The sequence below is a fragment of the Triplophysa dalaica genome, chromosome 13 (genome assembly GCF_015846415.1).
Source record: "Triplophysa dalaica isolate WHDGS20190420 chromosome 13, ASM1584641v1, whole genome shotgun sequence".
NCBI classification, from domain to species: domain Eukaryota; kingdom Metazoa; phylum Chordata; class Actinopteri; order Cypriniformes; family Nemacheilidae; genus Triplophysa; species Triplophysa dalaica.
The window spans coordinates 11605866-11622647 of record NC_079554.1 but is presented as its reverse complement, the minus strand read 5'-3'; the positions used below and the strand labels follow the sequence as shown (position 1 = coordinate 11622647).

General features: G+C 40.0%; 1 protein-coding gene across 2 annotated transcripts in view; it reads right to left on the bottom strand.

Moving 5' to 3' along the window:
• The window catches only part of sh3rf1 (SH3 domain containing ring finger 1), a 37690-nt gene that overhangs the window by 8796 nt on the left and 12112 nt on the right, over positions 1-16782 (bottom strand). For both annotated transcript variants that reach the window (XM_056764992.1, XM_056764993.1), the window contains exons 3-5: positions 5950-6225; positions 4821-4916; positions 3575-3892 (exon numbers count right to left, since the gene is read on the bottom strand). In XM_056764992.1, coding sequence (XP_056620970.1) covers positions 3575-3892; positions 4821-4916; positions 5950-6225 — 690 coding nt within the window. The remainder of the gene's footprint in view (positions 1-3574; positions 3893-4820; positions 4917-5949; positions 6226-16782) is intronic.

Sequence of the window (16782 nt, the reverse complement as noted above, 5' to 3'; positions counted from 1 at the left end):
CAGATCAGCTATCATTGTATCTTGCCATAGTGTGGTTGCCTGGCAACAAACATTTCAGATGTCAGTCACAGAAAAAAAAGGTAATTTTATCAAAGAGAATTATGGCAAATTGCAGAATTGCGTTCTGGGAGTGCAAATGCTACGAGCAAAAAATTTTGTGAAGAAAGCAGATGAAACAAAAGTGTTATAGATGACAAAATGAAACAAAAACAATAAGCTGAGGTACAAAAGGAGCAAAAGAAAAAACTGGGATAATAAGAAGTCCAATTATAGATTCATAAAAGAAAGACTAGTTACACATATAGGAAATGGTCCGGTGTCTTGTGTAAACACACTGGGATGTGTTACAGAACAGAAGTGCTAGTTTCTGTAAACACATGATGACAATTTCCTCTGTTTGAGAAACCTTCTCATGATAATAAATGTTAACACAAGCTTCCTCATTCCACTGGTGTTAAGTATTCAGTCAGAATCAGGGTCAGCTTTCACAACATTCCACCTAATAACACCAAAACACATCCAAGAACCTAAAGATAAGGCCGAAACTCAGAGGACCCAGGTATCATGTGTCTTCTGTTACTTTCAGTGTTTTGTGGTATGAGGACTTCAGAGAGGTTCTCAGACAGGTGACGCCATCAGTTGGAGGCCGGTAGGGAGAAATATCTTGTAATTTATCCTGATGTAAAATGCCTGTCTTCTCATTTTATAACTTTCCCAACCGTGCACACAAGCACAATGTTAGTGAAGACCTAAAGGAACAGTTCATCCAAAAATCCTTCACTCTTGTCATTTCAAACCTGTATGAGTTTCTTTTGAAGAATGCTGGTCACCAAACGTTGGTTAACAAACAGAACTGCTCTTTCTTCTGTGAAACAAAAGAAGATTGTGGGTCCAGTGTTGGGTGTAACTAGTTAATAAGTAATTAGTTACTGTAATTTAATTACTTTTCCCTTGAAAAAGTAAAGTAAGGGATAACTCATTTTTTTCTTTATTTTAATTACAGTTACTTATGATGCATTTAAACTAAATACTTAATATAATATATGTGTATGTGCAATAGAGGTATGTTCGGGGAGGTTGGGTTTAGTGAAATAGCGTGATTTTGGAATAATTTTAGATTTTCTCTTGCCAAATGACCGCGAGTATGAGGCACTCGGAAATGTTGAATTATTTCCATCTCGATGAGGCGCTGACGCAAATTGTTTTTAATTAAAATTACAAAGCTGCGCGATTCTGGTTGGCTCAAGGACCAAAAAAGACGACTTTGTCAACTGTTATTCTGATTCTGGTTGGCCAAATGAATCCAGATGCTGGACGTTTCAGACGCTCGAGAGTTGACGCCTCAGATCCCCCCAACAGAAAAAAAGCTCTTCGGATTTCACATAAGATTCACATAAATGTTCAAGTTTTTATTCAAAACGGTGAATTTCGCCAAAAAGCGAAAATAATTACTATTTGGAGAGAGTAATTTGTAGTTATCTAATTAAACGATTGAACATGTAATTAGTAACTTGTAATTAATTACTTTTACAGAGTAACTTGCCCAACACTGAGAATCATACACAGGTTTTAAGCCAAATGAGGGTGAATTAATGTAAGAATTTTATTTTGGGGTCTTTTTAACAGCCTGCGATTCGGTCTTCGTACTGTCAAATGTCTCAAATTCAGATCTGAGAAGTGTGGGGGATATAGTTTCCAACAAAAGCCTGCATATAGGTTATTTTAGTTTGCTTCTTCGACAGTTTCAGGTCACCACAGCAGGGTCTGATAGCAGTACTCTTACCCAAGTATTTGTATAGTCTCAAACTGCTTCCTAATTACAATGCAAAATCATGAAATAAAAAACCAGTCTGCTTAACAAATGAAGAATTTTGCAATTGAAGCTAAGCAAATGAATGGAGTGTAAACCAGGGGAAGACATACTTCAAAACATTCCAAGAGCTCCACCACCCAAGAACATCACATGAAATGACATGTCTGTCTGCCATCTCCTTGGAGAGCTCAATGCTCAGCAACCGGTGAAACAGCTGTGAGTGACTGTCATTCCAGGGCTGGTGCGGTAACCTCTGCCAGCGATTGGTAGGGGGATTGTTTGAAGTGCAGGAGCGCTGTCACGCATCACTGATTTCAAACGCTCGGACAGCATGTTGGATTGTGTGGAATGAGCAGCGAGCGAGAGAACTGCTGACAGAATGGAAGAGAACAGTGAGCTGGTGTTGAAAAGCATAAGTCTCGAGTGTGGGCAGCATACTGACACAATGCTCTTTTCCGTCATCTCCAGCCATCATTTGCAGATGTTTGACAAATTTCCCCAATTGGTTTTCATGATTCTGTTATGCTTTCCCTATATTTCTGTCATATTACTTTTTTTGCCAGCTACTCCGAAGCTTTTTCTCACCAAACTTTCCATAATCCATTCTTACCTAATATTTCAACATACAGGCTATGTTCTGAATTCCATATAACTAAACAATTCTAATCAAACATATACGACAACAATAACACACATTTATATTATTCTCATTTTTATATGTACACTATACACAAAGTCCAAATCCTGCACTGTACTGTATCCAAAGATAACATGTCTACAGTTCATTCCACTGAAAAAAAATGAAGCCAAAATATCCGAGAATTGGCCAATGATATCATTTAGTGGCAGTAATGAGGAGGAGCCACGATATCAAGGTCCCGCAAATATTCCCATAGACTCGATTGCAAACACAAATGATTCCATCACACCCCGTTTTTATAGCATCATACAACTAACTTTAATGGAACTAAACTAATCCAAACTTACTAAAATGACGGAAACCTTCCTTGAGAAAATTTTATTTAAATTGTAATTTGAACTTTTTGTTTTGCTCCAGTCCCATCTACTTACATGGAGAGGGAGGAGTTTATGACCTATATTGCAACCAGCCACCAAGGGGCGTTCGAAATCTTTTGCTTCACTTTTCAGGACGTTTGCGGCACTTTACTGTATCCCACAATGCATTGTGCACAACTTGATAATTTATTTATAGCGTGACCAATGCACAACACTTATTTTTTATCAAAGAAACTAATGTCTTGCAAAAATAATAACTGCAGGCTGTTTTAAAGTTTATATTTCACAGCATACAATAAGTTGCTAATCAATTCCAAACATTGACAGTCTCTGTCTGTTTCCTTGTTCGAGACGAGAGGATTTAAATGAATGACTATCAAGGTCAAACATCTGCCGTAGTCATGCTTTATGAATTTAATCTGGTGTTATGTGGAGTTTCATGCTTTCCATGAGTGGATATGAGCGGGAAACTTATCAAGCCGTGTAACCATGGCAACAGCTACAACTCTCATCCTCAGTAAGTGATGATGTCTTTACCTGCACCCAGAATCAGTACTAATCTATATATAACACAAAGAGAGGAAGGGCGGATGGCTTACAGGACATTTAGAGGTCAGCCACTGTCATGCTGGAATAATAATCAGAGAAAGAGAGACAGAGACAGAGATTTCTCCACCTCATTTTCGCATCACCAAATCAATCCATCAGCTGTATTACACAAGTATGCTTCCATCCTTCTCTTACCTGTGAAGGTGCACTGGAGGACAAGCCTCCACTGAGCTCTCCGATTCGGGCTGCCGCTGTGGGGTTAGAGGAGCTGATCAGAACCGGCCCGCTGATCTCCATGGAGTGTCTCTGGGGTGGAGGAGCCAGGCAGGGTTTATGGGACATCGTCAAGGAGGTGAAGGAGTGTCGCTTCTTACTGTTCTTCTTCTCCCCGGTGGCTTTCTGAGAGCCGTTTGCATGGGGGCCTGATGAAGCGAAGGAGGGCCCTTCACTGGCGTCTCCTGCACCTTCAGACGGTTTGTCCAGTTCTATGAGCTGTCGAGCTGCACTGTTAAACTGAAAATTAGAGAGAATGACAATACTTTTATACACATTGCATTTATTAAAGAGAAAAGCCGAGAGATAACACAAAATGATGGAAAGAAACAGGCCCTAACCTCCACAAAAAGCTATATTTAATATCATTTTATATATATACATAATATATATATTTATAACAGCCAAAAGGATTAGGAAACAGAAAGTAACAGAAGAGCATTCCCCCCACCCCTTTAGCTCTCTTTCGAGAACCTGATCGAATGAAAAATTAGATGTCAATGCTACCTTCTCAAAAGCATTCGCATGGAAAAAGTCTGGTTTGGTGAAAGTTGCAGCGGCTTTTGTGAAAGCTCAAAGCCTTCGCCCCACTCCTCCTTCATTCTCATGCCCCGCGTCAGAGATGATATTCAAGCCGCGTTTTTCTAACACAAGCCATTTTAGAATGTCTTTTGATGGTTATTTTTCTCACAGGTTAGACACGTGGCTGGCAGAGAGCTCGCACTGGCACTGCCGGCGTTCGTGAAGGTTAAAAGGTACAATTAATAGAGGAGACATTTTTTGTGAGGAGGTTTTGTGCTTTTGGAGGAAGAGACTGAGCAATACAAAAGAGATTTTGTTTTTTTTGCAAAAACATGAAACCTTACTTTGTGTATGTTTCAGTAAGGCAGTGCTGGATGCGTTCGAGACTTGCGTCACACACATGAGGATGCAATAAAGTTTGAAAAGGGCAAACAGTTTTAAAAGCTTTGTGTCATTTTAGAAATCATGAATTGTGTGCGGTGAAAGACAACGACAAAAATGGAAAGAGAGTGGCAAAATTTTAATTTAAGAGCTTAACAGGATTACCATAAATGTTTCCAAGACAAAGGTTTATGCTGAACGGTACATGTGCACAATAAATATAAGACATTAAATGTTAAGACTTTAATGCACTGATATGACTCACCTCTACATAAGATATGGGGAAGATGCCAATCTTTTCTCCCAGCATCCCCTCTGCCCAATTGTCATCCACTCGACGAATAACAGTGAGAATATCATCCTGAGGGCAGACAAAATAAAATATTACTTATTATTAATATATACAACAGACACTTTTTAAAAAAAAAACAAATCGCAGGCATCGAAAATGTTTCCAAAACATAAACACCGTAAAGGGAAATTGTTTGAATATGATCCAGAACATTTTCTGCTGTTGTTTTTAATTTGTTGCATTGAATAAAACAGAACATTTTACCATACAATGCAAAAATATAAATTCCGAAAGCCTTGAAAGTAGTTCATACATAATACACTATAATCCAGAACTTCTGAGGCCATTTCAAAGTTTAGGCATGTTAGAAACGGCTTGTAATTTAGCTCATTATTCACTGGTAATCTTTCGCTTTGCTGTGCCTCCCCGACTCACATTCTTTCCTCAACATGTTCAAACTTGGCAAATTACATATGGTTTGTAAATATGGTGTGTATGTGTGTGATCGACATCAATGTTATGAGAGACCTGATGTTTTGAAAAAGGGATAGACATAAAAGAAGGGCACTAATGCATCTTGAGGTTTAATAAGTGAACATTACATTATATTTGAACTAAACCATATAGACAGTTTCATCGGACGCGCGTGCCGGGACTGCAGCTAACTTCCGGTCTGTGTTTGGCTTGTGTCCAATAATATAAATATTTATATTTAATTTAATTTAGGTTAAAATTAAGTAATATTATTTTCTTGTAAAATATTTGTATTGAATAAACGATTTGTTGAATCTTGATGTAAGTTAATTTTATTACATAAACAATTTATTGAATGGGTCCTGTAGTTTTCACAAGTTTAAAGAAACCGCATGGTACATTGACATCTAGCGAGTGAGCTTGGAATCGCAGTCTAAGTTAAAAATATTTGAGAAACAATTTTAGCTATCTAACGTTTCTTCTCGGCTTCTTTTGCATGTTATCAGTAATAATCTAAAGGCACTCTATTATTTGTAAATGTGTACTGGAAGATAAGTGCAGTCCAAGAATGTGTAAACCGTATATAGGAGTTAATTAAAAAAATAATGTTAAGACTCTCTGATTTCACCTTTGAGAACGGTAGGCAGTCCTTATCAGCTTCTTTGTCTTTGAGCTCAAAGTCATACAGGGCTTTGCATTGTGGGGGCGGCTGTGGCAGCGGTTTGATGACCTGGACGAAGTTGGTGGGGAAGAATCCATGGACTCCACCCATCTCTCCGTGGTACCAGTTCTCATCCACCTGCCGGCGCAGGATGATGATGTCACCCTTGCTGAACTTGAGGTCTCCAGGTTCTTTCCCATCGTAGTTGTACAAGGCCTTGGCACATGGTAGCTGAGGAACACCCTGCAGTAAAAGAGAGATGGAGAGAGAGAGAGAGAGAGAGAGAGAGAGAACAAGGGTTACTAAAAGTGAGAGTCCAGTGAGTAAAAGTAGATTCATGGAAGGATTCATAATGCAAGATCAGCACTCAAGCACATGCATCAAGCACATGCATTTTTCAAGCTTTCAGGACAGCAAGTGGCGACTGTGAATACAACAAGCAGCTTTCAGAGTACTAGAAAGTGTGTAGAGGAGATGACTATGTAAACTGAAGGCGGCGAAGACTTTCAGAAGCCTATCGCACGCTATTTCATTTCATTCTGCAGATGATCAGACTAAGAGATATTAAACAAAAATACATTTTCTCCCTGCGATTGACACAGTTAGAACCATCATAAGAACTCAGAGCTGGCTTTTGTGCTGCATGTGAGCTGGATGACCAACTGCTGACTTGTCTTTCAGACTGACCTTGTTGGCCTGCCTCTCTGTTTGACTGCACTGGGTTGCTTTCCTGTCTGTCTCGTTCCGTCTCTGTGTTGCTCAACTCATTGACTGCTTTCCTTGTCTGACAATCCCAAAATGCCCTGCGATATGCCAACGGATTGACAATTCTGTGGAGCAAGTCCATTTATCAATGTGTATGCAGTTTTATGGTGCAGAACCAGTCGTCTGGAACTGGTCAAAGCTTCTTTCAAGGCCTGACAATGATCCACATCCAGGGAGAGGGAGGAGACTGCAGACGCAGTCCTGAGTGACTGAATGAGCTCTTTTCAGGCAGCCTGTTCAAGAGAGAGGCTTCTGTCCAAGAGAACACCCCTCCCCTCTCTCAGCATAAAGCACCGTGGGCTTCCTCGACTGTAGACCACATCTCAAGTGCATAGTGTGGAGAATGATAATCACAACAGCAGTGATAGAGAGATGGTAGTGAAGGAAGCAATGAAAGGAAGGAATGACAGGAGGGAAGATAGGAGGGAGAGAGTGAATTAGAGAATGGATCGGAGGAGAAGAGTGGAGAGAAAGAAAGAATGAAGAAAGAGAGACTCAAAAGGAAGAATAAAAGAAAGAAGGAAAAATATAGGAAGAGGGAAATAGAAAACAAATAGGAAGATTGAAAAAGAGGAATAACAAAGAGAGGAAGATTAAAACGAGAGGAAGAAAGAATGAAGCAGATGACATTCTGTTAGGATCAGACAGTGGAACAGACTCTGACTAAGCAGCATTCGCCACAGAGAAGACAGACGGCCAGCCAGACACTGAGAACAACTAACTAGAGGACAAACTGACCTTTTAAAAGTCATATCACTTCTTCAAACTCGTATATAAAACCAATTAAAAACTAAAGATGAATCAAACTACCCTGCAAGTGTTTCCATTCAGCAAATGTACTTTTGGGCCAAGAATTTAATTTGATGTAAAACCTGCAAGCATGTCCACTGACTTTAACAACCCACCAATTAAAGCTCCATTCGCCTGCACACCTTTCTCCTCCGCTCTCTTCTCTTCCCCTGCTGTGGGCCTCTCTCAAAGGCAGCTGTCAGCAGATTTACCCACTTTTCCCAGCTAAGAGAAAGAGACAAGAGAGAGCGAGCCAGAAGAGGTAAGAGACCGAGGGACACTGTAAGGCGAAGGGATAAGGAGGACAAAGGAGAGGGTGATCAAACCACTGTTAGGGTGGTCAGCGGGCGTGTTTTTTCGGCCTGAACCTTGCGTGCGAAACGAAGGGTGCTGGAGATTGCATAAACTGGACCGACATGAAAGACCCACGTTGAGGCTCAGTCCAAACAAAGCACCAAAGTCGTGTATGTGTGTGTGTGTGTCCGTTTGTTCAGGTTACATAAACTTCAACTGATTCATTCTAAAAACGAATCTTTTTGCAATCTTGAGATTCATCCTGGTCCAAATACTTTCATATTGGACAGGAGGAATAAACACGACCCTCAGTGAAATCAGCATCAGCCCGTCCCCCTAAAGATCTTAAGAACGTTGCGGGATGAGAATGGATCAGACCAACAGGATATTAAATGCTAATTCAACGCAGTTCCGAGAGCCCAGCAGACCTGAAATTACCGCTGCACAACTGCTCGATATTTCTATCACTGGAGGGAAAAACAACAACAGCTTTATGATGTTAAAACTCTCCCTGATGCTAGAGAGAATCAGATTATGATGCAAAGAAGATGCCTAAAAATATCTCTGCTCATAGCTCTTGTTTTCATTCAAAGCAACACACAGTAGACATTCATCATGTTAAAATTCAAAGTAAATCCACACCTGACTTGCTTAGGGCACAATGATGACCGCTACGTGGGATTTGATTCTTCAATTTTACACTACACCACCCCAAATGCTAAAGGAATGAGATAAAAAAAAAATGACGCAAGCTGGAACTGAACCGATGCCGCTCACATTGTGCCTCGTTTCCACTGAGCAGTACGGTTCGGTACAGTACAGTATTGATTGCTTTGTTACAGGTAACTATTATCAGGCTTGCGTTTCCACTGATAACAGGTAGGCATGGTGTACCCCGGAAAGTAGGAATCGACATCATTCTCACACAACAAAGCAATCTGTAAATGACAATAGCGGTTCCCGTGTTGTCGTTCTCCCAAAGTGTATAGATACCAAGAGGCGCAACTGGGGTCAAAATGCTTGATATCTGACTAGGTTCCTAGCGAGCCTAGGCTCTTATCATCATGTATTATAATCATTCAGGTTGAATTTCAGCTTAAAAGTTTCCTTTTTTTTGAACAAAGCAGCTGATATTGCCGTCGCCACAGCAGAAAGCAGAGTCGCTTTCACCCCAAAATGGCGGAAATGCAGGGCGTAGGTGTTGCAATGGAACATTCTATTGAGTTTCGCCTCTTAGTATCTTTACTCTTTGGTTCCTCTTGTTGTACGCGCAAGTGACGATTCTCTGTAAACCAATCAGCGTTCTGCAGTGAGACTAGTTCCACCCATTAGGTTCCGGTACTATTGGTACTACTGTGCTAGGTACCCTTAAGAAAGGGTCCCAAAAAAGTGGTACGATACGGTTCGCTATTTTGGTACCAATCAGAGTGGAAACGGAGGGAATGTGTACAGTAGTGAACTGTACTGAACCGAACTTCTCAGTGGAAACGAGTCTCTTGCACCACAGGCACTTTGCTTCATGTAAAACTAATGGTAGTGATACGTTTAATAGAGGAACAGAACAATAAACAGAATAAATGGAAAGCTGTCTTTGTGTTTTATCACACGATTAGGCTGGCGGCGATGTTTGACGTTTCTTGGACGAGTAAAATCTGACTCTAATTTATCAATGCGCGACAGCTAGATGTGCCTAATACAGCACTAATGAGAAATGTGTGATTCAACTTTAATGAGATCTGCCATTCATGAGCCATCAATCACTATTAAGGCACTATTAAGTACACAAACATGTCTATATCACTCCATTCTCGACTCTCTAAACCAGTGTTCTTTCTTGTTGCTCTCCAATTCACGAAATTCATCTCATCTGCAGCTTATTGTCCAGATCATGTTTTGGACAGGAAGAAATATTGATGTCACCTTGAAGTTGATTACAGTGCATATTGATTAAAAAAAGAGATACACCGGCTGTTGGGCAAATGAACCTAGCACACATTAACTGAACAAATCAACGATTGTTGAGAGTTACAATGGTCGTATTAAAATTCTGCACTCTAGGTGTGTACTTTTTATCACCAGGGCAGTTCAAGGCTTCCTTTAGATAAATCCTACAGCCTGTTGACGTTTACAAGGGCTTTTATAGGAGTGGGAGGGCGGATGGGTCAGACGGAAGACTGGGTATCAGTTGGATACGGCACGGCCACAGTCTGTTAAAGGGCCGCAATCCCAGAAAATGCACTTTTAAATGTTTATCTACCAGAAATGTGTGCAGGAACACCCTGTAATTATAAAAATCCTTCTATTCTTTTTTTGGAATCTCCTTTAAACCACAACAGTGACACAAAACAGGATGTTGGGGATCCCCTATCAATCTGATGTCACATTGTTTACACCTTCCCATGACCGCACCACCTTCTGCCATCATTTTTAAATCACCTTTCTTAAATAATGTGTTTAAGCATGTTAAGCGGCTGTTGTTTACATGTTCGCGGCAAAACCTTGGACATGGTCCAAAGACAGCTGTTATGTCGTAACGTTTGTGGTAAAACGCATCGCGCCCATCGGTTCAGAAGACTTGTGACCTACAAAATTTCTGTAAAACGTATTCATTACAAAGAAAGAAAGTTATGGCAGTGTCTTTCTCAGGGAGTTCAGTGTTTTCTCGTATGTCCTACATGCATTTGTAAGACAATGAGGTTACGCAGATATTGTTCACAACATAAAAAAATGCTTTAAATACCAGTCTGTCATATACAAGTACTCTGAATGCATGTTTTTGCCTATATCCGTGTTTATGTCTGTTAGTAATTAGTGATTAATAATCAATGGTCAACATTTCATACAGCAAACGGTCAGCATATGTTGTTCTATCTATGTTTTATCTTTTCCATTTAATTCATATTTATGAGCGAGGCATCAAGCTGATTTTTATTGCAGTTAGTGTATGATTTTGGTTGGATAGGGCATTACAGACGTAATTGGGCTTTCCGCTATACTGCTTGTCTTGATGTCATCCAAAGCACATGTGTAAGCGCTCCACCTCCTATTTTGCATATGAGGAGGGGACTATATAAGGTTTTGGTTCTTTATTCAAAAAAATAATGTTTGTCATGTCATTCCAACCTTTTAAGACTTTCTTTCTTCTGCAGAAAACAAAAAAATACATTTTGAAGAACGTTGGTCGCCAAACAACATTGGACCCCACTGACTTCGACTGTATGAACATAAGCACAGAGACATTTCTCAAAATGTATTCTGTTCCAAAAAAGATGAGTCATATACAGGTTTGGAATGACATGGATGTGACTAAACCACCACAGTGGTTGGGGAATATATATTATTTATATAAATTATATTTAAATTATTATATTTGCATTTAGCCCCTACAGGAAGAGAAATATAGACTTATTTAAATACTTTTTGTAATATGATATCTGAAATAAATGAGGATGACACATCCGTCTATGTTTAATCAGTGAAACGGCACACTACAGCATATAAAACATTTAAATAGACATCAGTAAATAAGGAAGTTGAATATAAAACAAGCTCTTGTTGGAGTGACAACTTCAGTCAGTCGCTTATTAACCTCACAGTCCTTAGCAATTCCATTGGAAACAAACTGTTTAAACCTACCTTGGCTTTCCTATTCTGATATTCTAAACTTTACTTTTTCTACTCATTGATGGGAAAACTAACATGTTAACATTGTCTAGATTAAGATGTGTACAGCTGCACTAAAAGCGCGATCAGAAGATGTGCTCAAAGCACAAATGAATAGATGTTTCTCAGCAACAGTGGCAAAACCTGCCCACGCTCCGACACCAAGAATGCGGGTCATAACTGGCTTTGGTTTTATGTATCTTTTCATATCACAACAAGATACATTGCAGAACCCCGCAGAATAACCTGGGTTTTCCCATGCAGGCCCGCGCTCTACCGCAACAATCGAAACGTATGCCAATAATTTCTGTGTTAATGTAAAATCTTTTAAATAAAACCATCCTCAACTGAAAGGCTACAAATAGCAACCTTATCACAACTATCATTTTTATCACAATTATATTTGTCACAGTGACATGCACTACCGCCGTTGGCAGTTCACCACCGTCATGGCACTTTACCACTGCGGTTGTCACGGACACTATCAAAGCCCTAGATGACAGTTTGGTGAACTATCCTTTTAAGCAGATATGTGTATTGGCTGACTGTAGATGTCAATTCCTAACTAGAAAAAGCCTTAGAGTCCCTTTGTTGTTCGTAAAACATCTGGCAACCGAAGAATATCTTCCCTCTTGAAATCTTCAGCTAGAGAAATCCCCCAATACACACACACACAGGTCACAAAAAGACAAGACAACCCACCGTGCACACAGCTGCATTTTTCGCAATTCCTTATCTATTTCCAAATTGCAAAACAAACTGGCGATGACACCATGTTATTGACACAGGAGTCTGTGAGGTATGCGGCCATCTTGTTTTCATTACAGCTACATTAGTTGAAATGGGCTGCTAATGGCTCTGTTTATGACCACTGGGAACTGACCTGACCTATCTCCCATCCGTGTCCTAAAAACAGCCTCCCACCCACAGCTCGTGCTGAAACCCTGTACTTCTCACCTTCTGACTAACGGCCCCCCCGCTGAAGCTTTAGTGGATAATTACTTTGTAAAGGATGATAGATCAGGTGTGGAGGATGCTGAGTGGGCATTTATGATCCAGGGAAGGAGTGGATTGATGAATCGATGCGGGATGAAAACTAAATAACAAAACACAAGGTTCAGCCAGGGAGAGGGTATAGATTTTGTTTGCGGCAATGATTTTTTTCAGTCATGGACCCAATAAGAAGCAGATTGGCGGATAGAAAGTGTTACAAGGAACGGAAAGAACATCATTCAGGTTATATCAGAGAGGTAAGTTAGATGGCTAATAAGGTCACAAGCATGATGTTTGGTGTCTCTTCCATCGGTGTTCCACCTTTGATTCAAGTTTGGGGCAGATGAGCAGTCTGCTCCAGTGGTCAGAAGTAAACCAAGTAGTTAACGTTTTCATGACAACATCTGCATGGTTCTACAGCTCTTTCTATCCCTGTCTCAGAGCATTTACTTTCTGAAAATGGTGACGCTATCGTCTCCGTGTATACTGCAAGGCGGAACTTTCTGAAAACCATGATGACACGCACATGCATAGTACGTTTTCAGTTGCACGAGCGAACAAAAAACAACAAGGTGGAATCCGGTACTGTGTGTTGCATCACATATGTATAATCGTTTCTTAGCAAAAAGGGGGTTTACTGCACCACTAAGACAAGCGAAGGAACACTATTTACATTTTCCAGACTTTAAACACATATATACGTTCTTTACAACCCAACATCGCCATCAACTGGCCTGGCATGCATAATGCAGCGTTTGCATTCGTTTTCCGGATCCTTGTAAATGTAGATAATTTTGACAATACTGTTGTGAAATGGGTGTCTGAAACCTTTCAAATACTTAAAAGAAAACATACTCTTAAACTTTATCAGCCCACCATACAAAGTAAACACACTTGTTATGCTGACATACTAATCATTTCGTCAATTCGTAATTGCCCATGAGATACTTTACTAAAAATTACAAAACACACTGAAATAAAGCAAATAGCTGTCTGGAACGCAGATGTGCATCTGGACCAGCATCAGAGGTGAACCTGAGCAGCTAGGCTTTCTTGTCTTCCTAGCATTTTCTTTTCATCCATCTATTTTTCCCAGTCCCTCTTTCCCAGCCACTTCATTACAACACGCACCTGTTACACAGTCAGTGACCTCTGCAAACCCTCTATTTTTTATCTGGCCATTAGGAACTGGACTACACTTTAGGGACTCTTGGGAACTACAGTCATTGCGGTTTGATTGAGTCAAGCTGCTTTAGACCGGTGTGCAGGGTCTCATGGGAGCTGGAGTCCTTTCATGTGATCAGAGCAGTCCGGCCTAAATGTGTTGTCAAATGAACCATGAAGCAGGCATGTGTAAAGCTTAACGTCAAAGCGGAGCCCTAGTTAGAAGAAAATGTTGTTTTAATTCAGAAAAACGCTGAACATATGGGAGTACAAATAAGACGCTGCTGAGGCGGGACTTTTTTGTACGCCACAGATTAGTCATCAAAAAGAAAATGTTTAAACAGGGAGGGGGTCTGAATGTTACAGAGGAATTATGGAAAGGCAGCATGTGGTTTTTATGAGAACTGGTGTAATGGCGTGTACGTGTCTTGGAAAAGGAAGCAGGTTTGCGCTGCTATTCTGTATGTGGACGCTCTGAGAGACGTATTTTTGCAACTTGAGGTAAGTTCTGGTGTATTGAGGATCATACCACTACAAAATGGGCATAACTAGCTGATACAGACTTAGTTTAGATAGAGAAAATTGATGAACTGGACATTAAAGGTGGAGTAATTTATTTGGAAAGGTGCTAACTTTAGACTGCTAGCACTGAAATTATGATCCCACCCTCTATCCTCCTCTAAACACATATATGTATTTCGTAAATCCACGTAACGAATTACAAACTAAATCCATAAAAATCCAGCAAAATACGTTTCACAGGGTTCGGCCAGAACGTTATGATTGGACGAACGTTTTTTGGTCCTATACGCCTTTCATAGACGACATTTAATTATAAAAATGTTATTTGACCACTATACTTCTTGTTTGCTATAAGGATTTAAAGAGATTTCCAACCAGGATGACAAAAAAAATGTCTGCACACGATCACATATTTTGCCTTTAAGACAACCAACCAACTAGTCCAAATTTCCAAAAAAACTTATTTCCGCATCCGCAGTTCAACCTACTTTAAAATTGTCAGCGCAGTATTAAAATTAGTTGAAATACAAAGAACAGAATCACACCTTTGCATTTTTCCCATACAATTTTACACTGAGAAAGAGAATGATTCAGTTCATTTGCATGATGACACTAATATGCAAAGAAAAACAGTTAAATAATCCTATGCCACACCACTACAATAAGACCCAAACACAGAATGACTTGAAATATTCTTCTCCATTATTCAAGTAATCAGTACTTCATACTGTATTTCATAACTGTTCTTCTTGCAATTTCCACACGCACTCTCACTCTCTTGGCTTTTTCTCTCTCTCTCCATATTTCAGCCCAGCACAGAGCTGTTACAAACGCAGAAATAATGATGGAAGAAGCTGTGTGCTTTAAGGTCTGTAAAACAGAGTGAAATCCGCTGTGTCTGTATGCATGCGAGTGCACATTTTTGACAGACTGAGTGCAAAAGATGGAAAGTGAGAGAAAAGCAATTAGCATTAGCTCTATCTCCTTTCACCAATCTCTCTAGCTGTCTTTTGAATATCAGAGATGTTGTGCCATCAGTGTCTGTCCTCCATTTGACACTTAAACCTCCTCCATCACACAGATATGTCAAATCTCAAACTTCACTGTTAAGAACTAATTTCACTGACTGGTTTAAGGACGCACACTGAACTCCGAATACAGGGTTGTGCATGCTGGGTTACGAAACAGATGGAGGTCTGCTCAGCGGTTAAGGAATAGTTCACACGAAAATGAAAACCCAGTCATCATTTATTCACCCTCGTCTTTCTTCGGCATAACTGGAATTGCAATAATAATACGCTATTAAATAGTCTACAGTGGTTCTCAACAGGGGGACTGGGGCCCCCCGACTTCTAAGGGGGCCTCAAGATTACTAAAATTGGACAAAATGAGCATCGAAATACATTTTTTTAAAACTAATCTATTTCTTATTTGGCCACATGTATCATGAATGAACGTTATTCTAGTTAATGATAAGATCTAAAATATTTTATTGGGTAAAAAGATAGTTTTTGTGAGTGGGAGGGGGGCCTTTGAATATAGTTAAATACAATGGGGGGCCTTTGAGTCAAAGAGGTTGAGAACCCCTGGTCTATAAAGTAATAAATAGTCTTCCAAAAGCATAAATATGAAATATATATTGTTGCCAGGGTGACCGGTAAATGCCTCGTATCATTGGAGTTGTTTGGAGGGGGAGGAGGGGGCCAGACGAAGGTAATTAGGTTAGTGTAGCAAGTTTTATTAAAGCGCTAAACACTGAGGTTCTTCCAAACCAAGTTTCCCAAGTCTGATTAGCACTGTGTTTTTTGAGACGATTCCTGCTGTATCATGCCCACCCACAGCGCTGCCTCTCTAATCCACTTCATAGTGTAACAGTTACAGAACCGACACTTAATCACAGTCCATCATCAGAGAGTGCAAAAGAAAAAGCAGAAAGAAAGAGAGAAGTAAATGAGTAAAGTATAGAAGAAAAACGACAGAATAATTGAAGCAGAAGGGAAGTTGGAGAGACGTCACTCAGAGACACATGCAGATTAACTGAGATCCAGAACCCCCTGAGGGCCAGAGAAACTCTTCAACTACACAGTTCACCACAGCCAGCCAGTGTTATGTGCGCAGAGGGGGTGCGTGAGACAAAGCAGAGCAAGAAAAGACATCTGGAGAGGAAAAAGTCAAAAATGATCTCACTAAAGCTACCCGAGTTTGCCCTGTGAATCATACGAATGATGTTCAATCACATCCCAACCACCATGTTTCTATAAAGCACGGTTCAGTACTCAAGACCAAAGCACAAAAGAGAGGTGCGTCACATGTGATCTTAATCCAAGAGACACGCTGTGGTCATCCAGTTCCAGTGTTTTAACACTAAACATTTCTTTACTTTAGCTTTGCCTGTTTTAAAGCACTCCGTGTCTGTTTTTATTACATACTGAACTAAAACATAAAAAGTACTGCATAGTAAAAGCACACAGAACAAATTAAACATTTTTGTTTTCATTTAATAAACTAAATAAACCCCAAACCTGTCATGCCCTTTCATAAGACATTCTTTGTAAATTTAAACTTATTTCCAGTTTTGCAGTATTTCATAGAGTGATGACACTTTCATCT